Genomic DNA, 25,937 nt, shown 5'->3' with positions numbered 1-25,937 from the left:
CGAATTCATTAATATTGTATGACGTATTATTTAGATGCCGAATGCCTGTGTGGTTTAAAAGTTGTTTAAATTGTTAAAAGGTGACATACAGTTGTGTTTGTGTAGGGTAGACACTTTAATCACTGATTTATTACAATCGGACACAGTATTTGATGTTTGGATATGTTACATACTGTGTAGGGACTGACAGTGTATATATGTTTAATTACAATTGTTCAATTATCATTTTCACCTTATGTGGGGTATTAACTCTGTGCATAAAATGTGCAAAATGTTGTCACTAAGAAAGACGTGGGGGACATGAGCCAATGGCAACCAGTGATTATGACGGCAGATGGGGTGATAAGGGGAGTAAGTGAACCACGATCTGTCCTATACTACTTCTGCTCCCTCAGCCATATCACAGGCACTTCTGTGACTGCCTTGTGAAATAGAATACTTATGCACTTTGGATCATAACCTCAAGTCGGATCCCATTGGCAATGCCAGGGACATGGCTCCTACCATGTCTTTGCAGCACCAATGGCCCTCAATAAGCTAGCACAAAGCCCTCTAATCCGTTCAAGGCTTTGCAAGGTACTGTAGGCGCTACGGTTGTTTGTGTGGTAGGGCATGCGGTTGTGCAGAACCTACTTTTGGGAAATGAAACTCTCTACGTAAACCAAATTGTCCCATGACAGCTCTTGCAGGCCTGTCATGTGTTGTGATATTTTAGTTTTTTGTGAGATTGGTGGTTACGTTGCAATAAAATTGTTCAATTGCATAACAATCATAATAACATGCATATAATTCCTATAGCCAATAGAAAGTGCATAATATTGATTTCAATCATTCTGAGGCTAATTTCACACAATAACGGGCACCATAGAATCTTAGTTTAGTGGATGTCCGTCCACATGTATTCTGAGTCTCTTTTTAGATGTACCAAATTGGTAGAGTGGAAGGACTGGACACTCTGCTTGGCCTGTCATTGGACGGACGGACACCCTGCTTCCAGACTTTTTTTTATATATTCAGTTGAAGTCGAATTTACATGCACTAAGGTTGGAGTCATTAAAACTCGGTTTTCAACCACTCCACAAATTTCTTGTTAACAAACTATAGTTTTGGCAATTCGGTTAGGACATCTACTTTGCATGACACTACATTTTTCTAACAATTCTTTACAGATTATTTCACTTATAATTCACTGTATCACAATTCCAGTGGGTCAGAGGTTTACATACACTAAGTTGACTGTGCCTTTAAACAGCTTGGAAAATTCCAGAAAATTATGTCATGGTTTTAGAAGCTTCTGATAGGCTAATTGACATCATTTGAGTCAATTGGAGGTGTACCTATGTCAAGGCCTACCTTCAAACTCGGGGCCTCTTTGCTTGACATCATGGGAAAATCAAAATAAATCAGCCAAGACCTCGGGAAAAAAACTGTAGACCTCCACAAGTCTGGTTCATCCTTGGGAACAATTTCTGAAGGTACCATGTTCATCTGTACAAACAATAGTATGCAAGTATAAACACCATGGGACCACGCAGCCGTCATACCGCTCAGGAAGGAGACGTGTTCTGTCTCCTACAGATGAATCTTCTTTGGTGCGAAAAGTGCAAATCAATCCCAGAACAACAGCAAAGGACCTTGTGAAGATGATGGAGGAAACAGGTACAAAAATATCAATATCCACAGTAAAACGAGTCCTATATCGACAACCTGAATGGCCGCTCAGCAAGGAAGAAGCCACTGCTCCAAAACTGCCATTAAAAAAGCCAGACTACGGTTTGCAACTGCACATGGGACGAAGATCAGAGGACATTTCTCCAAAAGGTACAATCTGATGAAACATCAATAGAACTGTTTGGTCATAATGCCCATCGTTATGTTTGGAGGAAAAATGGGGAGGCTTGCAAGCCAAAGAACACCATCCCAACCGTGAAGCACGGGCATGGCAGCATCATGTTGTGGGGGTGCTTTTCTGCAGGAGGGACTGGTGCACTTCACAAAGTAGATGGCATCATGAGGAAGTAAAATTGTGGATATATTGAAGCAACATCTTAAAACATCAGTCAGGAAGTTAAAGCTTGGTTGCAAATGGGTCTTCCAAATGGACAATGACCCCAAGCATACTTCCAAAGTTGTGGCGAAATGGTTTAAGGACAACAAAGTAAAGATATTGGCGTGGCCATCGCAAAGCCCTGACCTCAAGCCTATAGAACATTTGTGGGCAGAACTGAAAAAGTGTGTGCGAGCAAGGAGGCCTACAAACCTGATTCAGTTACACCAGCTCTGTCAGTAGGAATGAGCCAAAATTCACCCAACTTAATGTGGAAGGCTACCCAGCACGTTTGACCCAAGTTAAACAATTTAAAGACGATGCTACCAAATACTAATTGAGTGTATGTAAACTTCTGACCCACTGGGAATGTGATGAAAGTAATTAAAGCTGAAATAAATAATTATATTATTCTGGGATTTTTTACTAGGATTAAATGTCAGGAATTGTGAAACTGAGTTTAAATGTATTTGGCTAAGGTGTATGGAAACTTCCGACTTCAACTCTATATTTGTATCTACTGGAGGTCGACGGATTATTATTTTTCAACGCCAATACCGATTCATTGGAGGACCAAAAAAAAGCTAATTTAAAAAATAAAAATGTAAAAATATTTAAATTATTTGCAATATTGACAATTACAACAATACTCAATGAACACTTTTATATTAACTTAATATAATAAATACATCAATTTAGTCTAAAAATAAATAATTAAACATGTTTAATTTGGTTTAAATAATGCAAAAACGCAGTGTTGGAGAAGAAAGTAGAAGTGCAATATGTGCCATGTAAAAAAGCTAATGTTTTAAGTTCCTTGCTCAGAACTTGAGAACATATGAAAGCTAGTGGTTCATCATTCCCAGTTCTTCAATATTCCCAGTTAAGAAGTTTTAGGTTGTAGTTATTTTGGGAATTATGACGCATTGACTATTTCTCTCTGTACCATTTTTGTATTTCATATTCCTTTGACTATTGGATGTTCTTATAGGCACTTTAGTATTGCCGGCCTAATCTCGGGAGTTGATAGGCTTGAAGACATAAACTGCACTGCGCTTCAAGCATTGCTAAGAGCTGCTGGCTTACGCAGTAAAGTGCTGTTTTAATGAATGCTTATGAGCCTGCTGCTGCCTACCACCTCTGTCAGACTGTTCTATCAAATCAGACTTAATTATAATATAATTAACACAGAAATACAAGTGTTTGGTCATAAATATGGTCAAATCTGGAAACTATCATTTTGAAAACAAAACGTTTTATTTCAGTGAAATACGGAAACGTTACGTATTTTATCGAATGGATGCAACCTTAAGTCTAAATATTGCTTTTCCATTGCACAACCCTCATAATTATGAAAATTATGGCAAATTAGTTCGCAACAAGCCAGGCGGCCCAAACTGTTGCATATACCCTGACTCTGTTTGCATTGAACGCAAGAGAAGTGACACAATTTCCCAAGTTAATATTGCCTGCTAACATGAATTTCTTTTAACTAAATATGCAGGTTTAAAAATATATACAGTGGGGCAAAAAATTATTTAGTCAGCTACCAATTGTGCAAGTTCTCCTACTTAAAAAGATGAGAGGCCTGTAATTTTCTTCATAGGTACACTTCAACTATGACAGACAAAATGAGAAACCATAATTTGAAAATAAATTCATTAAAAAATCCTACAATGTGATTTTCTGGATTTTTTTTTTCATTTTGTCTGTATAGTAGTTGAAGTTGAAGTGTACCTATGATGAAAATTACAGGCCTCATCTTTTTAAGTGGGAGAAATTGCACAATTGGTGGCTGACTAAATACTTTTTTGCCCCACTGTACTTCTGTGTATTGATTTTAAGAAAGGCATTGATGTTTATGGTTCGGTACATTTGTGCAAAGATTGCTTTTTCGGCAACTTGCTTTTGTTAAATCATCACCCTTTTGGTGAAGTTGAAATAGTCTGTGATTCGATGATAAATTAACAATCCCCGCATTGATTATATGCAACGCAGGACAAGCTAGTGAACCTAGCAATATCATCAACCATAAATAGCTAATCCTTTCACGCGTACCATCACACGGGTGTGATCGTTCTACAGTGGTCCCTGACACATACGATCACACCCCTGGGATTTAGAAAGCTTTTTTAGAACGCTTATTTCGAATGGCCAGTTTCAAATGATGCATCAATCAACATTTGAGCTCGCCACACTTTTTTTTCAGAAACTATTTATATGAACAGTCCTTACAAAGTTATGTCCAGAATGTGAGCAGTTTATTTTTGGATGCAATGTTCAGATATTCGCTAAAAGTATCTATAGCATAACACATTCATCCAAACCGGAAAAATGTAGGCTAGATTTGTCCTAGCGCTAACTGAGGAAAGATTGACGCAACACAAGCGGTCATATTTTATAACTCTCGGCTGACAAACTACTATGAATTAGCTAATAGCAATTGCTATTTATAATTAATCACATCACAGGTGATCAAAATAATTGAGTTAAACACTTTCTAGAAATCGAAAGTAATCCGACGTTAAGTTTCAGCGCGCTGCCATGCTTTTTTTCCTCACAGAAACCAAAGATAATAAGAGAAGACTAGATGAGTTTGGTCTGTTTGCATGTTCAATGGATGTGTCGTCTACCATTGTTGACATCCCACCATTCACTTCCTGAAGTTCTCAAAATGAGCGAACGAACCCTTACTCACCTCATTTTGTTATAGCATCTTTGGTCCCACAGACAATTACGTTAAACCCAGAATGCATTCTATATCTACAAACGGCAGGGTGGCAGGGTAGCCTAGTGGTTAGAGTGTTGGACTAGTAACCAGAAGGTTGCAAGTTCAAATCTCCGAGCTGACAAGGTACAAATCTGTCGTTCTGCCCCTGAACAGGCAGTTAACCCACTATTCCTAGGCCGTCATTGAAAATAAGAATTTGTTCTTAACTGATTTGCCTATTTAAATAAAGGTAAAATTTAAATAAATAAAAACATGGTTCCACACATAGCTGGAGTTAGCTTAGCTTATCATAATCAGTAAAACCTTCAAAAAAGTATTTTACACACATGTGCCCATTACAATCTATGCAAGAATTGAAATGCATGATTTATCACCGGTACTTGGAAAACATAATTACCACACAAAACATTTTCTGATAGTGTTTTATTGATACAAATGGCGCATGCAGGCAGTCAATCACGTAACCTCTCACTCCCACTCTGAGCCATTCAGTGTTGTTGCTTATGTATGTAGTTTGTGAGCGGAGGTCATTAGTTAATGGATGGAAATTCTGGAGATTTAAAAAAAAATCTGACAAGGAGTCTGAAAGTCAGGAATCAGATTCTGACAGTGACAGTGAGGAGCTGCCCCCCAGCCATTGAGATCCCTGAATCTGAGGACCCCTTGTCCACTGACATAGTCCCAGTTCCCTTTGAAGATGCTGGTGGTGATGGAGGCAGACCGGCAGTGGATGAAGTACAGGAGTTCTGTGGTAGCTGGAAGGCTGCCAGCCATTTCACCCCTCCTGGCCCTGCTATTTGCTTTGATGAATCCCAGTCTGGAGTGCAACGCCCCTTGCCATTTCCATCTGAGGCAGTGCTTCAAGTTGTTTCTGACAGAGGAGCTGGTGGGAGGCATAGCAGAGACCAATCGCTATGCATTGGAGCTACAGGAGAAGAGAGAGCCAGGAGTGGGGGGGGACAACCACAATTAGTGAAATGTATACCTTCCTGGTGACCGTGCTTCTCACGCGGATAGTTAAGAAGAACTCCCTAAGAGAATACTGGAGCACAGATCCTGTTTGCAACTCCCTTCCTTGCCACCTTCTTTTCCCAAGACTGCTTCCTAGTTATGCTGTGATGACTGCATTTCATCAACAATGCTACTGCCATCCTAAATGACCCGTTATACAAAATAAGAAATGTCATCAGCTGGCAGTAAAGTGGCATGACAAACGAGACATCCATGTCCTCTCCACTGTCCATACAGCAATCATGTCGACCACAGGAAAGGTGGACCACCTGACGGGAGAGAGAAAAATCAAACCAGACTGCGTACTTGACTATAAACCTCAAAATGGGGGCAGTGGATAAGGCGGACATGATAAACAGCTTTGTGGAATGCACTTGGAAAACGACCAAGTGGTATAAGAACATTTTTTTTCCCATTTTTCCAGGGTAACTTCAAAATACAACAAGCCAATACTTCTCTGACGCAATTAGCATTGTTTTACAGTGCTAATAGAAGAATGTAGCTACATAAGCATGATTGTACACTGCTCAAAAAAATAAATGGAACACTAAAATAACACATCCTAGATCTGATTGAATGAAATATTATTATTAAATACTTTGTTCTTTACATAGTTGAATGTGCTGACAACAAAATCACACAAATTATCAATGGAAATCAAATTTATCAACCCATGGAGGTCTGGATTTGGAGTCACACAAAATTAAAGTGGAAAACCACACTACAGGCTGATCCAACTTTGATGTAATGTCCTTAAAACAAGTAAAAATGAGGCCTGATGACCTCCCTACAACGCCTGAGCATGCTCCTGATGAGGTGGCGGATGGTCTCCTGAGGGATCTCCTCCCAGACCTGGACTAAAGCATCCGCCAACTCCTGGACACTCTGTGGTGCAACGTGGCGTTGGTGGATGGAGCGAGACATGATGTCCCAGATGTGCTCAATTGGATTCAGGTCTGGGGAACGGGCGGGCCAGTCCATAGCATCAATACCTTCCTCTTGCAGGAACTGCTGACACACTCCAGCCACATGAGGTCTAGCATTGTCTTGCATTAGGAGGAACCCAGGGCCAACCGCACCAGCATATGGTCTCACAAGGGGTCTGAGGATCTCATCTCGGTACCTAATGGCAGTCAGGCTACCTCTGGCGAGCACATGGAGGGCTGTGCGGCCCCCCAAAGAAATGCCACCCCACACCATGACTGACCCACCGCCAAACCGGTCATGCTGGAGGATGTTGCAGGCAGCAGAACGTTCTCCACGGCGTCTCCAGACTCTGTCACATGTGCTCAGTGTGAACCTGCTTTCATCTGTGAAGAGCACTGGGCGCCAGTGGCGAATTTGCCAATCTTGGTGTTCTCTGGCAAATGCCAAACGTCCTGCACGGTGTTGGGCTGTAAGCACAACCCCCACCTGTGGACGTCGGGCCCTCATACCCCCCTCATGGAGTCTGTTTCTGACCGTTTGAGCAGACACATGCACATTTGTGGCCTGCTGGAGGTCATTTTGCATGGCTCTGGCAGTGCTCCTCCTGCTCCTCCTTGCACAAAGGCGGAGGTAGCGGTCCTGCTGCTGGGTTGTTGCCCTCCTACGGCCTCCTCCATGTCTCCTGATGTACTGGCCTGTCTCCTGGTAGTGCCTCCATGCTCTGGACATTACGCTGACAGACACAGCAAACCTTCTTGCCACAGCTCGCATTGATGTGCCATCCTGGATGAGCTGCACTACCTGAGCCACTTGTATGGGTTGTAGACTCTGTCTCATGCTACCAGTAGATTGAAAGCACCACCAGCATTCAAATGTGACCAAAACATCAGCCAGGAAGCATAGGAACTGAGAAGTGGTCTGTGTCAGCACCTGCAGAACCACTCCTTTATTGGGGGTGTCTTGCTAATTGCCTATAATTTCCACCTGTTGTCTATTCCATTTGCACAACAGCATGTGAAATTTATTGTCAATCAGTGTTGCTTCCTAACTGGACAGTTTGATTTCACAGAAGTGCGATTGACTTGGAGTTACATTGTGTGGTTTGTGTTCCCTTTATTTTTTTGAGCAGTGTATAACACCATAAAGGTTATGTAATGAGTAATGTTACCTCGCGTGTCTGCGGTTATAAGGTGTATATACACATATTATGCCATACACACAGTGAGCTACAGTAGAAACGTTATAACACGACATACAGGAACTATTTATAACGTAATAAGGCACTTACTTTGATAGAAACGCAGTCTAGATTTGAACCTGGGTGTCTGTAGTGACGCTTCTAGCACTGAGACAGCTCTGGCACTTGGGAGTCATAAGGCCAGGGTAGCTTCAAAATACAACACATGCTAACACTTCTCTGACGCAATTAGCATTGTTTTCCAGAGCTAATAGAGGAATGTAGCTAGCTACCTAAGCATTGAGTATAACATCATAAAGGTTATGAAATGAGTAAAGTTACCTCGCATGTCTGTGGTTATAAGAAATATACACACAAATATTATGCTACAGTAGAAACGACATGACATGCAGAAACTATAACGTAATAAGGCACTTTGATAGAAATGCACACATTTCAAAGTTATTATTGGTCACGAAAACAACTATGACTGCGATGCAGGCAACAGACGGAGTGTGTGTGTGTGTGTGTGTGTGTGTGTGTGTGTGTGTGTGTGTGTGTGTGACGGGAGATGAGCAAATGTCTGCAGACTTGAACTGCAGAAACAATTGGGAAGTGTTTGAGGAATTTTGTTAATTGGTCCGCAAAATTAAAAATGACTACTTTCATGTGAATGAATGAGGCGGAACACACCTCAATTCAAACTGTTCTTAGAAAATAATTTTGAAATTGACAAGTTGAAAACAGCCTATAAATAAAAACAGGCTGCGTGCCTTGGTTTGAGGGCAACGCGGATTAAATGTACTGTTGCGTAACAATCACATTCTGGAATGGAGAGAACGTTCTAACTAGAGGTCGACCGATCAACGCCGATACCGATTATTGGAGGACCATAAAAGCCGATGCTGATCAATCGGACGATTTAAAAAAATAAAAAATAAAAACATTTTTTATAATGTAATTTATTTTTATTTAGTTATTTTTATTTGATTTATTTGTAATAATGACAATTACAACAATACTGAATGAACACTTGTTTTAACTTAAAATAATACATCAATAAAATCAATTTAGCCTCAAGTAAATAATGAAACATGTTCAATTTGGTTTAAATAATGCAAAAACAACGTGTTGGAGAAGAAAGTAAAAGTGCAATATGTTCCATGTAAAATATGTAATATGTGCCATCTAAGAAAGCTAACGTTTCAGTTCCTTGCTCAGAACATGAGAACATATTCCTTTTAACATGAGTCTTCAATATTCCCAATATTGATTGTTTTTTTATAAGATAAGTTTAATGCTAGCTAGCAACTTACCTTGGCTTACTGCATTCGCATAACTCCTTGTGGAGTGCAACGAGAGCGAGGCAGGTTGTTATTGCTTTGGACTAGTTTAGGTTGCAAGATTGGATCCCCCGAGCTGACAAGGTGAAAATCGGTCATTCTGCCCCTGAACAAGGCAGTTAACCCAATGTTCCTAGGCCGTCATTGAAAATAAGAATGTGTTCTTAACTGACTTGCCTAGTTAAATAAAGGTGTAAAAAAAAAAATAATAATCTGCAAATCGGCGCCCAAAAATACAGATTTCCGATTATTATGAAAACTTGAAATCGGCCCTAATTAATCGGCCATTCCGATTAATCAGTCAACCTCTAGTTCTAACATCACGTGCCTAAAAAACCCCAAGCTGGGGTGACCGTTAGAGATATTTGGAACTCACATATGAAAGGGTTAACTTGTGATTATGTGAAGATTGATTGTTTTTTTATAAGATAAGTTTAATGCTAGCTAGCAACTTACCTTGGCTCCTTGCAGCCACAAGTTCCTTTTTGACGCTGCACTTGCGTAACAGGGTGTCAGCCTGCCACGTAGTTTCCCATTATTTTTATATTATGAAATTTACCAGTAATCCCCAGTCTCATGTTTGTTTACAAGCAAACAACGAGGTGAGACCGGAGTCGTGTGAGTCACTCACTGTTTCGTAGCACACGCCAGGTGATCTAGTGACGGTATGGAATTTAGCTAGATCTCTATTTTTTAAATATTTTTTTCACCTTTATTTAACCAGGTAGGCTAGTTGAGAACAAGTTCTCATTTGCAACTGCGACCTGGCCAAGATGAAGCATAGCAGTGTGAACAGACAACAACACAGAGTTACACATGGAGTAAACAATTAACAAGTCAATAACACAGTAGGAAAAAAAGAAAAGAGTCTATATACATTGTGTGCAAAAGGCATGAGGAGGTAGGCGAATAATTACAATTTTGCAGTTTAACACTGGAGTGATAAATGATCAGATGGTCATGTACAGGTAGAGATATTGGTGTGCAAAAGAGCAGAAAAGTAAATAAATATAAACAGTATGGGGAAGAGGTAGGTAAAATTGGGTGGGCTATTTACCGATAGACTATGTACAGCTGCAGCGATCGGTTAGCTGCTCAGATAGCAGATGTTTGAAGTTGGTGAGGGAGATAACTCTCCAACTTCAGCGATTTTTGCAATTTGTTCCAGTCACAGGCAGCAGGAACTGGAACGAAAGGCGGCCAAATGAGGTGTTGGCTTTAGGGATGATCAGTGAGATACACCTGCTGGAGCGCGTGCTACGGGTGGGTGTTGCCATCGTGACCAGTGAACTGAGATAAGGCGGAGCTTTACCTAGCATGGACTTGTAGATGACCTGGAGCCAGTGGGTCTGGCGACGAATATGTAGCGAGGGCCAGCCGACTAGAGCATACAGGTCGCAGTGGTGGGTGGTATAAGGTGCTTTAGTGACAAAACGGATGGCACTGTGATAAACTGCATCCAGTTTGCTGAGTAGAGTATTGGAAGCCATTTTGTAGATGACATCACCGAAGTCGAGGATCGGTAGGATAGTCAGTTTTACTAGGGTAAGTTTAGCGGCGTGAGTGAAGGAGGCTTTGTTGCGGAATAGAAAGCCGACGCTAGATTTGATTTTAGATTGGAGATGTTTGATATGAGTCTGGAAGGAGAGTTTACAGTCTAGCCAGACACCTAGGTACTTATAGATGTCCACATATTCTAGGTCGGAACCATCCAGGGTGGTGCTAGTCGGGCGTGCGGGTGCAGGCAGCGAACGGTTGAAAAGCATGCATTTGGTTTTACTAGCGTTTAAGAGCAGTTGGAGGCCACGGAAGGAGTGTTGTATGGCATTGAAGCTCATTTGGAGGTTAGATGGCACAGTGTCCAAGGACGGGCCGGAAGTGTACAGAATGGTGTCGTCTGCGTAGAGGTGGATCAGGGAATTGCCCGCAGCAAGAGCAACATCATTGATATATACAGAGAAAAGAGTCGGCCCGAGAATTGAACCCTGTGGCACCCCCATAGAGACTGCCAGAGGACCGGACAGCATGCCCTCCGATTTGACACACTGAACTCTGTCTGCAAAGTAGTTGGTGAACCAGGCAAGGCAGTCATCAGAAAAACCGAGGCTACTGAGTCTGCCGATAAGAATATGGTGATTGACAGAGTCGAAAGCCTTGGCAAGGTCGATGAAGACTGCTGCACAGTACTGTATTTTATTAATGGCGGTTATGATATCGTTTAGTACCTTGAGCGTGGCTGAGGTGCACCCGTGACCGGCTCGGAAACTAGATTGCACAGCGGAGAAGGTACGGTGCGATTCGAGATGGTCAGTGACCTGTTTGTTGACTTGGCTTTCGAAGACCTTAGATAGGCAGGGCAGGATGGATATAGGTCTGTAACAGTTTGGGTCCAGGGTGTCTCCCGCCTTTGAAGAGGGGGATGACTGCGGCAGCTTTCCAATCCTTGGGGATCTCAGACGATATGAGAGGTTGAACAGGCTGGTAATAGGGGTTGTGACAATTGCGGCGGAAAGTTTCAGAAATAGAGGGTCCAGATTGTCAAGACCAGCTGATTTGTACGGGTCCAGGTTTTGCAGCTCTTTCAGAACATCTGCTATCTGGATTTGGGTAAAGGAGAACCTGGAGAGGCTTGGGAGAGTAGCTGCGGGGGGGGAGAGCTGTTGGCCGAGGTTGGAGTAGCCAGGAGGAAGGCATGGCCAGCCGTTGAGAAGTGCTTGTTGAAGTTTTCGATAATCGTGGATTTATCGGTGGTGACCGTGTTACCGAGCCTCAGTGCAGTGGGCAGCTGGGAGGAGGTGCTCTTGTTCTCCATAGACTTCACAGTGTCCCAGAACTTTTTGGAGTTAGAGCTACAGGATGCACATTTCTGCCTGAAGAAGCTGGCCTTTGTTTCCTGACTGACTGCGTGTATTGGTTCCTGACTTCCCTGAACAGTTGCATATCGCGAGAACTATTCGATGCTATTGCAGTCCGCCACAGGATTGTGCTGGTCGAGGGCAGTCAGGTCTGGAGTGAACCAAGGGCTATTTCTGTTCTTAGTTCTGCATTTTTTGAACGGAGCATGCTTATCTAAAATGGTGAGGAAGTTACTTTTAAAGAATGACCAGGCATCCTCAACTGACGGGATGAGGTCAATGTCCTACCAGGATACCCGGGCCAGGTCGATTAGAAAGGCCTGCTCACAGAAGTGTTTTAGGGAGCGTTTGACAGTGATGAGGGGTGGTCGTTTGACTGCGGATCCGTAGCGGATGCAGGCAATGAGGCAGTGATTGCTGAGATCCTGGTTGAAGACAGCGGAGGTGTATTTGGAGGGCCAGTTGGTCAGGATGACGTCTATGAGGGTGCCCTTGTTTACAGATTTAGGGTTGTACCTGGTGGGTTCCTTGATGATTTGTGTGAGATTGAGGGCATCTAGCTTAGATTGTAGGACTGCCGGGGTGTTTAGGTCACCTAACAGAACAAACTCTGAAGCTAGATGGGGGGCAATCAATTCACAAATGGTGTCCAGGGCACAGCTGGGAGCTGAGGGGGGTCGGTAGCAGGCGGCAACAGTGAGAGTCTTATTTCTGGAGAGAGTAATTTTTTTAATTAGTAGTTCGAACTGTTTGGGTATGGACCTGGAAAGTATGACATTACTTTGCAGGCTCTCTCTGCAGTAAACTGCAACTCCTCCCCCTTTGGCAGTTCTATCTTGACGGAAAATGTTATAGTTGGGTATGGAAATATCAGAATTTTTGGTGGCCTTCCTGAGCCAGGATTCAGACACGGCAAGGACATCAGGGTTAGCAGAGTGTGCTAAAGCAGTGAGTAAAACAAACTTAGGGAGGAGGCTTCTGATGTTGACATGCATGAAACCAAGGCTTTTTCGATCTCAGAAGTCAACAAATGAGGGTGCTGGGGACATGCAGGGCCTGGGTTTACCTCCACATCACCCGCGGAACAGAGGGGGAGTAGTATGAGGGTACGGCTAAAGGCTGTCAAAACTGGTCGCCTAGAGCTTTGGGGACAAAGAATAAAAGGAGCAGATTTCTGGGCATGGTAGAATATATTCAGGGCATAATGCGCAGACAGGGGTATGGTGGGGTGCGGGTACAGCGGAGGTAAGCCCAGGCACTGGGTGATGATAAGAGAGGTTGTATCTCTGGACATGCTGGTTGTAATGGGTGAGGTCACCGCATGTGTGGGAGGTGGGACAAAGGAGGTATCAGGGGTATGAAGTGTGGAACTAGGGGCTCCATTGTAAACTAAACCAATGATAACTAACCTGAACAACAGTATACAAGGCATATTGACATTTGAGAGAGACATACAGCGAGGCATACAGTAATCACAGGTGTTGATTGGGAGAGCTAGCTAAACCAGTAGGTGAGACAACAACAGCTAATCAGCTAGCACAACAACAGCAGGTAAAATGGCGTTGATTAGGCAGAGAGAGTCGGATTAACTACACACAGAGCCTGAGTGCGGCTGGGGCCGACAGATAAAACATAAACAAACAGAATGGAGGACCATGATTAATGGACAGTCCAGCAGGCATCAGCTATGTAGCCAAGTGATCACAGTGTCCAGGGGGCAGCGGTGGATGGGACAGGGAAGCTAGACTGGCGAGTATTATCCAGGCTAAAAAAAACTGGCTGGCTGTGCTGAAGGTAAAATCCGCTAGCAGTGGCTAACAATGACTAAATAGTTTGTAGCTGGTTAGCTTCTGGAGGTTCTTGAATGTGTTCTAAAAATAAAACATAATAGCGATTCCGTATCACATTGGGTGAGGCAGGTTACCGGAAGGTATAATCGAATTAAAAATCAAAAAGATTGAAAGTAAATATGGGTCCAGTGAGTGAGTGGATGGGCTGGCTGGGGATGCGGCAATTCAGACAGTTAGCAGGCCTGTGCTAACAAGCGAACAGTTAGTAGGCCGGGGCTAAACAAGCTAGCAGTTAGCAGGCCTAATTAGCAAGCAAGCAGATCGCAAGGGCTAGAAAGTTAGCCTTTGGGGGACGTCGCGATGGGGGTTATGTCTGTTTATGCCTCTTCATGCGGTGACATCGATAGACCGGTCGTGGGTCTGGATATTGTAGCCCAGGAGTATGCTTCGGTGGTAGCACAGGAGCTCTGGCCGGGCTAGCTTCAAGCTAAGTGGATGGAAACGCTAGCCAGGAGTAGTCATCCGTGGTTGCAGTTAGCTAGTTGTGAAGATCCAGATGAAAGAGTTCCGTTTGCGGTGGGAATCCGGGGATAAAAATAATAGGTCCGTTATGCTCTGGTTAGAGTGGCGTTGTTAAAACTGGAGAGAGCTTTCTGAGCTAAAGGTTAGCTGATGACCGCTAGCAATGGTTTGCTGACTGATAGCTGGTAGTTAGCTGGCTAGCTTCAGTTGAGGGGTTCCGGATCCGAAGTAAATATAAATACTTTAGAAAAAAAGCAGATCCACGCTACATTGGGTGAGGCGGGTTGCAGGAGAGTATTTAGATGTTGAGGTTTAGAAAAATGTTTTAAAAGATATACAAAGAAAAATATGTTTAAAAAAACTGAAAAAAAACAAATATATACAAGGGACACGACACGACAAGACGTCTGACTGCTGCGCCATCTTGGATACCTAATAACTATTCAGTTTGTTTTGTACACTGCTGCTACTCACTGTTTTATTATCTATGCCTAGTCACTTCACCCCTACCCCTAAATTACCTCTAACCTGTACCCCCGCACACCGACTCGATACCGGTACCCCCTGTATATAGCCTCGTTATTGTGTTACGTTTTAATTATTTTTTACTTTAGTTTATTTAGTAAATATTTTCTTAACTCTTCTTGAACTGCACTGTTGGTTAAGGGCTTGTAAGTAAGCATTTCACAGTAAGGTTTACACTTGTTGTATTCGGCGCATTTTTGATTTTTGATTTAACTGTTCAGTTAACTGTCTAAAATGTGCTAAGTGATCTCTAGTTGTGCTTTTGGTGATGTCTACTTGATTGAGGACTGAGATATGTGGTTGGCCCATCTAGCTATCTTAAGATGAATGGTACTAACTGTAAGTCGCTCTGGATAAGTCTCTACTAAGTGACTAAAATGTATATGTAAGTGGTTAGCTTCTTGCAATCAAGCCCCTCTTGGTAACACCAGAGGATCCCCTCCTGGATCAAGAGACTTGCTGTCTAATATTGGTTTTGTGTGTGTGTGCAGAAAACTGCAAGGAGAATTTATGAGTTACTTGCATGACTTTATGAGCTGGGATGTCTGTCCTGCAAATAATTTTGAAAATAGCTCCCCTTGTGTTCAGTGCCAGTATTACTGAATATCCTGGGATGGCACAAGGTCGGTATGACAATCTGGATACCGACAAAGCCTAGTGTATACATGTCTAGGGTGGATGATTTATGCTCTTATGATGTTAGGCCCGGCACAGTCAAGTCACGCACCAGTGAAGGAGGATATGAGAATGGAAATGGGAATTACTTTTATGTAATACAATAATGTTAACCAGTGGTGTAAAGTAACTAATTAAAAAATACTTTGACGTACTAATTAAGTAGTTTTGGGGGGGTATCTGTACTCTATTATATATAATTTTGAAAAATTGTACTTCCTCCACTACAATCCTAAAGAATATATGTATGTTTTACTTCTGTACATTTTCCATTAAGTACTTGTTACATTATGAATACTCAGGCCGGACAGCAATATGGTCCAATTCACGCACCTATCAATATAACGTGTTGTCATCCCCTACTGCCTCAGATCTGGCAGACTCACTAAACACAAATACTGAGTTTCTAAATGTGTTGGAGTGTGCCCCTGGATGTTTAAAAACATTGTGCCGTCTGATTTGTTTAAGGAATTTGATGTGTAGCTTTTACTTGTACTCATGTATGACAAATGAGTTATTTTTTTGACCACTTTAAGGCGCTTCAGAGAAACGGATAGTAATTTAAGTGCCCATAGAATGGAGTCATGAGCGCATTTCCTTCACAATGGAACAAACGGGCTCATTCTGTTCAGAACAAACCACTGTGTGATGTCGTCCTTGTAACTGTATGTCAAACACGGGGATCATAAACGTTTGTTATTGTAAATTACATGAATATTAGAATATGGAAATGTGAAGCGCATATTTGGACTCACGGGTGTGTGGTTTGCTTATATGACATCAAAGCTCTATTTATTATAATCCTCAACGTCTCAGCTTTCAAAATATATCGCCTACCATTTGATCTACAGCTTTCCACACACACAAACAAAACATATATGTAAAAGTAGCTCAATTAGCGGGAGGGATGAGGGGCGCATCTTCTCGTTGTGCTTGGTGCTCACATCTAGAACTGCTGTCAGTTGAATCCCATACAGCGCTGTAAAGTGGAGAACCTGAGCTCTGACATCATGTATAGCATGTTACTGTACAGTCACTGCCGTTTATCAGTGTCCAAATCTGCCATTTTTAACCTGTATACGGGGTAGGCGTGTAAAGGTCTACGAGCAGATAATACACTCTTGTGATATGGATTGAGAATATCCATTTGAGTGGACTGACTGTACAGTTGAAAGAAAGGAGTACATTGATAGCGAGGTTTCTACTCCCATACCGCTCAACAAAGGCATTCATGCATAATTGTAGACCTGCATTTGCCAGAGTTTGTTTTATTTGCAGGCATGTGGGGTCAGAAACAGTTCCTCCTGCCCTGCTGTGTGTGTGTGATCCCTGCTCGGCTCTGACGGGGCCTGTGAAAGGATCTTGTTTGAATCGAGCCCTGGTCAAGGACAGAATGTCTGGAGCAGGCTTTGTTATGAGAGTTGCGGAGACTCCGTTATCAATTTGGCTCCATTAATCCAAATTCATTTTTTGCACTCCGATAACTAGCAGCGTCTGCTTGTCTGTGCGATTCACAACATGTTGTGCTGCGATCCCAGATAAACTGTGAGCTTGGGATGGACTCCTCCTCCGTACTCATGAGGGAAGCTGTATGACAGTCACCGCTGTGCTGCATGCAATCCCCCCCCCACCCCCGGCCCGGTCTGGTCTGGGGGGGAAGGAAGGAATGAAAGAGTATCAGGAGAGAGGAATCCTTCCACTGCTACAATGTGTCCAGATTTAGTCTAAACTACAGTACATGGTCTGATTCTGACTTGTATACTGTGTTAGTACATTTCATGCACTTTTAATGACATATTAATGTACGTAAAACCGGATAATGTGTTTTCTTGTTGAATTCATTCAAATGTATGCCGTTATCTGCCCATAGAATGTTGTTGATTTTAAATCATTTATCGGCCCTTCTGTAAAATAATACTACTAAAAAAAGAACATCTGGTCTCGTTGTTTCTCTCATAATAAAGTCAGTGTAGTATTTCCTCAGCTGAAGTTGCCTCCTCTGCTTAACATTTTAAGATTAATAGGAGAGTTTTGGCTCAAATGTTGAGCTTTGCCCTGCACTTGGAAAGACAGAAATATGTAGCAGAGCGGTACTGACCTGTGCATGGTGTTGGTGTGTATCTAGCAATGCATTTCTGGTCCCTTTTCGACTGTGACCCATTATAGGGCCTAGAGCTAATTGTATAACTGCGTTTTATGAAAAGAGCTCTAGCACTGTCGGATGTTTCTAGTTTCGTGTGTCCAAGGACATGTTTCTGCTTTTCCTTTTTAATAAAACATAAGAAACACTTGAACACTCCAACAAAAACACCACTTATCATCATTATCAAATTCCCCCCTTTTTTTATCTCTTCCTTGAACTTTTTATCCAAGTTGAAGCTTATCAGCAGAAACATTTGGCAGAATAGCCAAGGGAGCTAATATAATTGTTTAGCGTTGTCAGAATTAAAATAGAGGTTTTGTCAGGGCCCAATCCTCTTTTACCATTGACCAAAAAATGTATTGAAATACATAATCATATTTGCTGTGTAACTCATCCTTATCAGACCATTGAGTGACTTTCATTATTACATCATTAACTCTTAATGCATACTGTGTGAGGCTGCTCATTTCAGAGACTTCTTTGTTCATCCTTACAGTAAAACAGATGTAGATGATGATGAATTGTGGCAATTGTCGCTGTGGGAACAACTTGGCGCAGAGCTATTTTGAAGCCCCCAATTCATACAGTCTCCCAAACTCTTCCTCGCGTCCCCATTCCTCTTTGCCAACCACATCTTTTCCTTGCTGTAGTGTCGTATAGATATGATATCAGCAATGCACTATTGTCCATTGCCTATAGCTGTACTTGACTTACACGCTTTTTACGATACGAAATGTGGAGAAATTTATGTCATTCATGTCAAATGTGATTTGCCAGATATTCTTGTGGACATATTTGCAAATTACATTTATTTGAAAGTTGACAACATTTATACACTTCACATTTGGATTTATTGCAGGAGATTGTAGTACAATGATATTGTTGAATAGACAAACACGTTCTGGTAAGGGGGGGGTGGGGGGGTGTCAATTCTCCTCCTAAATTACTGGCCATCGACTACGTCACAGTTTTCCCTTTTCAGGCATTTTTTTATTTTATTTCATGTTGCTTTTGTACCAATGGAAAGATTTTCTCTGAGCTGTTAGAAATGGGCAACTATATTACTATAAATAATACACCTACTCACTTTTGTGTCAGATGTTTAATCTTGATTTTTTTTTTTCTGTCGTTTTTAGCTTTCTGGCTTTCTCTGAGCTTCTGCATTGTAAACTATAGTCTGTCTTGGAACTATTTTTATCAAGACTTGTTTGTGGCTTGATAAAGTGGCTTTCTTTAAAAAAAAAAAAAAAACTTTTTTAGATTTCCAAGGACAAAGGAGGAGTTTCTTGCACAGCGATGACTTCTCTGTCTCACACATTCATTGTGCACGACCTCAGTGTAGGGAGATATACGATACAACGTGTATTCTATAGCATACAGTAGAATCACTTAGAGAAGAGTCTTCTGCATATTAAGGTAATATACTAAGTATGACATTGCATGTTTGATTTTTCTGAAATCTATATAATACCAGTATTTACAACTTCGATATATGGATATGATTTATTTTAGTTGTTGTGTACTGAGGAAAGAAGCATGAACTTCCATGTGAGAAGAGTCACCTTGCCTGCCATTACTCCACTTTGTCTTCAGAAGCGGGTAGGAAACGTGCTTGTAATTTCCCCTTTGCCACACTGTGCATGACTTCTGCTTTCTTTAACTGTCCTAGTAGTGTGTCCGTGTTAAATCGTACAATGGGATTCGACTAAACCACTCTGAAACTAAAAGTGGAAAAACAGTTTATTCATCCACTTTTCTGAACCAGTTTGGCCTGGAGTTCAGAAGAAAAAATCCCTCCAGTCCAGAGATACAGGAGTTTTTATTTCATCCTTTTGGATTGTGCTTCAGTTGTTCTATCAGTTTCCCATCAGTCATCACATTTGCTTTTTTAATTATTATTATCTTTTTTACATTAAATTCATAGATTTGTCTTCAGTATGTTTTCCCCTTTACTGCTGAGGTACAGTATATGGCAGTGATTGGAGCAGCTATGCTTCTTCGGAGGTTAGCTAGCCTCCTCGTGTGTGTGTGTGTGTGACAAGCAGGCCTATATTTTTCATCATGCGCTTCCCTAGATCTTTCAGCTGAATAGAAATGTGATACAATTTTGCAGTCAACGCACTTATTAAAAAGTGAGAGGGAATAAACCCCCCCCATGGTTGACATTAAAACACAATTTTGTCCACGTATTTCAAAAGACCCTGTGAACTCTGACTTGGACAGCCCAATGCCATGATGATATCACGCCAAGGATACATGTAGAAGTCATTTGGAATAGTTAACATCTGACCGGTTGAAATATGTGTCTGTAACGGTCTATAAAACCTGTTTGGCAAAAATGACACTAGAGTGAGCCATTTCAAGGTTCTATGTGAGCCTGTTGCCTGTTGAACCACTGAGGAGTTCCACTGTTAAATGTGTAAAATGTTTGACCTATGGTTATTTATGGTCCTCCAACATATTCTTGGTTTGGTGTTATGAGTACCCTTTTTAAAATGTGTTGTTAAAATATGTTTTTTTGCATTAATCATGAAATGAAAGGCTTGACATTACGTGGCAGAAACGCAGAATATGCAGCTGCACAATGGTCAACTGAAATGCCTCAAGATGAGAGCAGTAGGGCCAAGAGACTGCATCGGCCCAGGTGTAGCACCTAGGACTGCTGTGTCCAGACGGGCAGGGAGTTCAAGCATGTTTAGGTGTAGCATGGCTAACTGAGCTTATCCAGTGCTTTTGCTGTAGTGAAGGGCACTGGGGATGTATGGTTGTTACACACTGAGCCGAGCCCAGGGCTGAGGCCACTGCTGTGGCACTCACAGATAGAGCTGCAGCTGTGGGAGTGGAGTTCAAGGTAAAACTAGCACACGCAAATTAGCAAACCGGTGTCCGCAACCCTGTCCTTGAGATAACGAGGACTTTTATAGCGTTGTTAGCAAAGCATAGACAAATCTATATTTAGGCCAGCCCTTTTTGTCTGTCTGGATTTTCCCTCCCTTTTTTGTCTCAATTGGAGACCATGTTCCTTTTCTCCCAGAGTGTCTGTACAATTTGTATGTGCAACCGTGTGGCCGTCGACGGGGAAGGCCGGGGCTAAAAATGTGGGTTGCAGTTAGTACTGGTTCAAAGCTCGTAGCGCTGCTTAGCCCTGTCATCAACCTTATCACTGTTGGCCCACTCTTATCTTATTTCCCTCAGCACTCTCCCATGTCAGTCCCTGCACAGTGTATGTCATTGTGTTAAGTTCCCGCAGTTCCAGAATGACTGACTATCTGAACTTAAATCGCGAGCACACTTCACATTTACTTTTGGACTGAAATGCACTTTTGGTATTTAGTTGCACAGGCCAGGTTGCCTGCATGTGCTCTGGACTACTTTTTCACTTCAACTGAGTCATTAAGTAGTCCTTATGTGTTCACCCTCTTCGGATTTGTTGTCATATTTTAGTGTCGTCTTTGAACATGGTATAATGAAGAGAATTTTTTTTTTTTTTAATTGGCAGAAAACTGCAGGTTTTAGACTTTATCTGTCTTTCTAGGAAAGCTTTTTGTAAAGCATCCACACTATATTAATGTAATGACACTATAAAAATAAAATAAAAAGGGAATTTGGCAGACGGAAACAGAGCTGTGAAATTAAAGCAGGTGCAGGTGGGCACATGGCGCAGCATGGCTACCTGATGAACGCACCTCTTTGTGCTCATTGATACAGAACGCAGCAGTTCACAGTGGCATTTTATCTGGCTTCTCTGTTCATTTGACTCCCCTTGGTCCAAAGTGATTTATCATGGATACCGAGGCCAGTCATTTCAACCCTAGTTGAAACATCCCAGCATGTTCTGAACAATGATCGAATCGATATAGGCGAGAGCCGGCGCATGTAGATGCTAGTGTGGGCTCAAGTCTGTTGAAGGACTCATTAGAATGAATTATGCATTTTTTTGTTCGTTAGTTGTGAACTTTTTTGCTGTCTGCAATCTTGTATCTCCAGATACGGAATGTAGGACACCGAATGAGGACCGAATCAGCAGATTTTTTTTATTGCAGAGTGTTGAATGCATTTTCAAAAACCTCACCAAATATTTTTCCAAAGATCTCTGTAGTGGGTAAACATAGTTATTAGTCAAGAGATATGCACACAGATTATATCTAGCTTTGCGGAACACTCCAAAAAGGACATACAGACCAAATTTGTTTTATTGCTAAATATAATGAGACCGAGTGCTACAGGGAGTATGCACAATGCCTCGATCACACCTACAGTGTCTTTTTGCTAAATGGTACGCAGCAGAATGTGGATATCTGTGCAACAAAAGTTCAACGTTCACCTTCTGCTACCATTTCTGTCAAGCCGTCTACGTATACAATTTTTATGCATACGTTCGATAAATCCAACGAATTCGCCACACAGATCGCACTGCAACTGCCTCTGCCATGCAATGCTGTGGGGCAAATGCAGTGTTTCCATTGGACATTTTAAAGTACTTCTGGTGTACCCAAAACGCAATGTCGCTGTGATCGAGGCGTAACACTACAGTACTTTTATAATACATGTGTAGCATTTTCGTGAAGCAATATCTCAAAATGAATACACAAATGTTTCTGTCATCATTCATTTTGGGTGTTTTATTGAAAAAGGTGCACTGTACTGGTAGTCATATAGAACAGTTTCCAATCAACAAAAATGTTGTAATTCGTGTTGTATTGCACTGGAACAAATTATGACAAACTATAATAAATAAATAAAAAGTTGTAATAGGATTCTGATTGGGGTGACAAAACCCTACAAGGCAAAAACCTATAGGATTACTTAAAGTAGTCCATTAAGGACTGATATAAAATATTTTAGGATTGTGAGAATCCTATAGGATCCAATATGATTACTTTTGATTTCCAATCGGGGGAAAAAGCAGTCTAATAGGATTCTGAAAGAGGTGGAACAAAATCTTATCGGATTGTGAAAACCCTACAGGATTCTATTGGAAAAATCGCAAGTCCTATATCATTTTTTTTTACTTGGGTTTTCCTATACATATATATTAAAATATCTTCCTGACACACAAATCCTAACCTTGTGTAGTGTAGCATCGTGTCCAGTGTATTTGTGTGGAGGAACTAATGTCAACCCGTCATCTGCAGGAGTAACGCAGTAAAAGCTGTTTCACCCCCTGACAAACCCTGCCCTGTTCCTCCATGAAACACGATCCTTTGGAGATTTGATTTGGCAAATTCTCAGGAAGTGACTTCCACAGAGGGACACAACTAGATTCCTGCCTAGATGTTTTTTTCCACAGCCTGATTTAGAGGCTCCTTCACACAGTTTATCTTTTTTTTGTTTTTGTTTGTTGCTTTTGTCATTTCTACCGCTGGAAATGCATTGGATGCAATGTAATGTTTTATACAGTAAGTGCTCTGGGCTTTGAGATTATCATCTTCGGCTTTTTACTTCAACCTCCGTGACTTCAGTGTTACTGCAATGTATGAGATGATTAGTGTGTCATTGTTAGCTTGTCCGTCTGTACTGTACAGACAACTCACCAAAAGGACATTAAAGTAATCCCAGTAATGCAGTCCCTTGGCTTTTGTTAGGTACCCGCAAAGGGGGATCCTTACGTTGTTTTTGGGTCTTGTAAATCTCGGCACTGACATTTTAAAAACAAGATTTTCTTTTTTTACTTCATTGAGGGGTGACGTCATAGTTGGTGGTTGTGATTCGCTGCGGGCTCCTTAAGGGCGCTGACCCCAGCTCGGCTGGAGCACTGTGGCCTCGTTTCACTCCACAAAAGAGGGCTGGTGCATCCTACCCCACGATCCGCCTTAAACCAAGGCACAGAGACCCGTGCACACAGAAAGAGGCAGCCAGTTGGTCTTTACTGTGACTCTCTTCCTCCCTTCTCCCCGCCCACCCCTGTCAACTTTAGACGGAGTTGACCCAACTAGCATTACATTTAACCAGCACCTTTGTAATGGCTTTAGAGCTCACGCAGGGCTTTATGCTAAGAACTCAAATTGCCATGGCTGTGTGAATAGGGAGGGGGAGTGAGCCTTTTGACTCTTTTCTCCTCCTCCTCCTGGGCTGTGTGGAGCAGAGCAGGCTGATCCTGGGCTCTTTTACTTGGGGGGGAAAGGTAGCAGGTGATTGGGCCATAGCCCCGGTGACATATATCTGTGGAGTCAGGAAAACGCTGTGCTCAGAGGCAGCTCTTTCTAATTAGCTCATTTCTGCCCCACTGCAGTAAAGAGAGGAGAAAGAGAGGGAGAGCGGGCTCTACTTTCCGCTTCCCAGCTGATACTGACTCGCTACTCGGCTCTGTTCTGTTCGGCTCTGCACTGTCTGCCTGTCTGATGCATGTTCCTCACTAAAAGCCCGGTTTACAATGCTGTGCACTCAGCCCTATATAGGCTGCAGAGTTAGCTCAAATTCACAGGTCTTGTCTCCCAACCGAAAGGTAAGTTGTGATGTCAGATGATTTGTTAGTAGCTTGTTTTGTGTTAATATTGCATGACGGTTGAGATTCTCTGAGAGCTTTTTAATGCAGAGCTGTAATATACCTGCTGTGAAGAAGGAAAAAGAAGGACAAGGTAATTCGAACAATAGGCTACGCAGTAGGCACGTTGATGTTTGTCGTGTCTTGTCCTGGAGGCAGGACTGGTCACTTTCCCATTTTAGATAGGCAGGCTGCAAATTCCAAATAAAAATGTATGAAAAGAAAAAATGGTTAGTCTTATGTTTAAGTTAGGGTTAGCAGTGTGGTTAGGGTTAGGTTTAAAATGTTCAGACTTTGTGGCTGTGCCAGCTAGTGCAGAGCTGTCTCCAGAACAAGATTTACGATGGAAAAACTCTAACCTGCACGCAGTAGGCTACTTTGTTAGGGATACATTTATCAACTTTTGGGAGAATTTTGTGCTCTTGTGTGTGGGTTGAATGATTATGGGGTAGAATTATCATGGACTTTGACAAAGATGAGATTTGACATGCCTAATATCCTATAAAGCTTGGAGAACATTTTGAAAATCGCATGTGTTTGAAATTTTCTGACCACTATTTCTTGCCTAGTTGGTTATTTGTAAAGATTGATGTATATTTAATGTGTGTTTTTATTTAATGTACATATGTGTGGTATGTATTTTAAATGTACATATAAAGCAAGCTCTGAAATTTTCTGATACATATGTTGTTCAAGTCAATGTGTTTTGTTTCACTGCAGGTAATCAAAGTGTATAATGAGGACAATACAAGTCGAACAGTAGAGGTTCCCACTGACATCACAGCCCGGGACATATGCCAGCTGTTTGTCCTGAAGAATCACTGCATTGACGACCACAGCTGGACTCTGTTTGAGCATCTCACCCATCTAAGCATAGGTAAGAATTTAATTCAAAACGACTTTATTTATCCCACCAGGGGTAATTAAGACGAAGCCGTTTTACAAGTACAGTATCAAATAGACACAATCTTCTACGTAAAAAAAAGTGAATACAACCTTAGATTACTGCGTAATAGTGATGAGGATGTGCACAAGATTCGGTTTAGTGAGTGCATAACCCTAAACCGGATACAGTTTTTTTTTTTATGATTCTTTCTGTGGCACACTGCAGTGTGATTCTGCTCTTTGGAAAGATACCACCAAGTTGATCAGCAAGGAGTTAATCGAACAGCAACGGTGACTCCAATCTTCCTACAGGTGTAGCCTTACCATTTCTCAGCAGCTTACATTGCACAATTTATCCATCTGTTCTGTTCATTATTTCATTGAGTCTTGAAAGCATTGAATTTGCTGGAAATGTGCTGTTATCATTCAACCAGTTTAGTAAGGTGTGTCCTAAAGTCTGCAGTGTTGCTCTGAGTCTCTCCTTTTCTCCTTGACTTTATTGGCATGACTGTAATGTGGAATTCTATATTTTTTTAAGTGTTCATTTCAGATGAGCTTAACTGAACAAGAATATAAACAGAACATGTAAAGTGTTGGTTTCATGAGCTGATGTCAAAGATCCCAGAAATGTTCCATATGCACAAAAAGCTTATTTCGGTCAAATTGTGTGCACAGATTTGTTTACTTCCCTGTTAGTGAGCATTTATCCTTTGCCAAGATAATTCATCCACCTGACTGGTGTCTCATATCAAGAAGCTGATTAAACGGCATGATTATTACACAGGTACACCTTGTGCTGGACATAATAAAAGGCCACTCTAA

At 41.8% G+C, this 25,937-nt stretch overlaps 1 protein-coding gene across 7 annotated transcripts in view; it reads left to right on the top strand.

Annotated features, from left to right (window-relative positions):
- Positions 1–25,937, top strand: part of LOC112225196 (growth factor receptor-bound protein 14) — a 69,845-nt gene that overhangs the window by 24,257 nt on the left and 19,651 nt on the right. For 4 of the 7 annotated variants that reach the window (XM_024388916.2, XM_024388919.2, XM_024388918.2 and 1 more), the window contains one exon: positions 24,951–25,107. In XM_024388916.2, coding sequence (XP_024244684.1) covers positions 24,951–25,107 — 157 coding nt within the window. Of the gene's footprint in view, positions 1–19,019; positions 19,163–19,258; positions 19,346–23,005; positions 23,146–23,868; positions 24,192–24,950; positions 25,108–25,937 lie in introns of those variants that run through there. The other 3 variants (XM_024388922.2, XM_024388923.2, XM_024388921.2) reach the window with 3 other exon arrangements.

Source organism: Oncorhynchus tshawytscha, linkage group LG26, assembly GCF_018296145.1.
Source record: "Oncorhynchus tshawytscha isolate Ot180627B linkage group LG26, Otsh_v2.0, whole genome shotgun sequence".
In the NCBI taxonomy this organism is placed as follows: domain Eukaryota; kingdom Metazoa; phylum Chordata; class Actinopteri; order Salmoniformes; family Salmonidae; genus Oncorhynchus; species Oncorhynchus tshawytscha.
The sequence above is the reverse complement of the archived record's forward strand: the minus strand, read 5'-3'. Positions and strand labels throughout refer to the sequence as shown.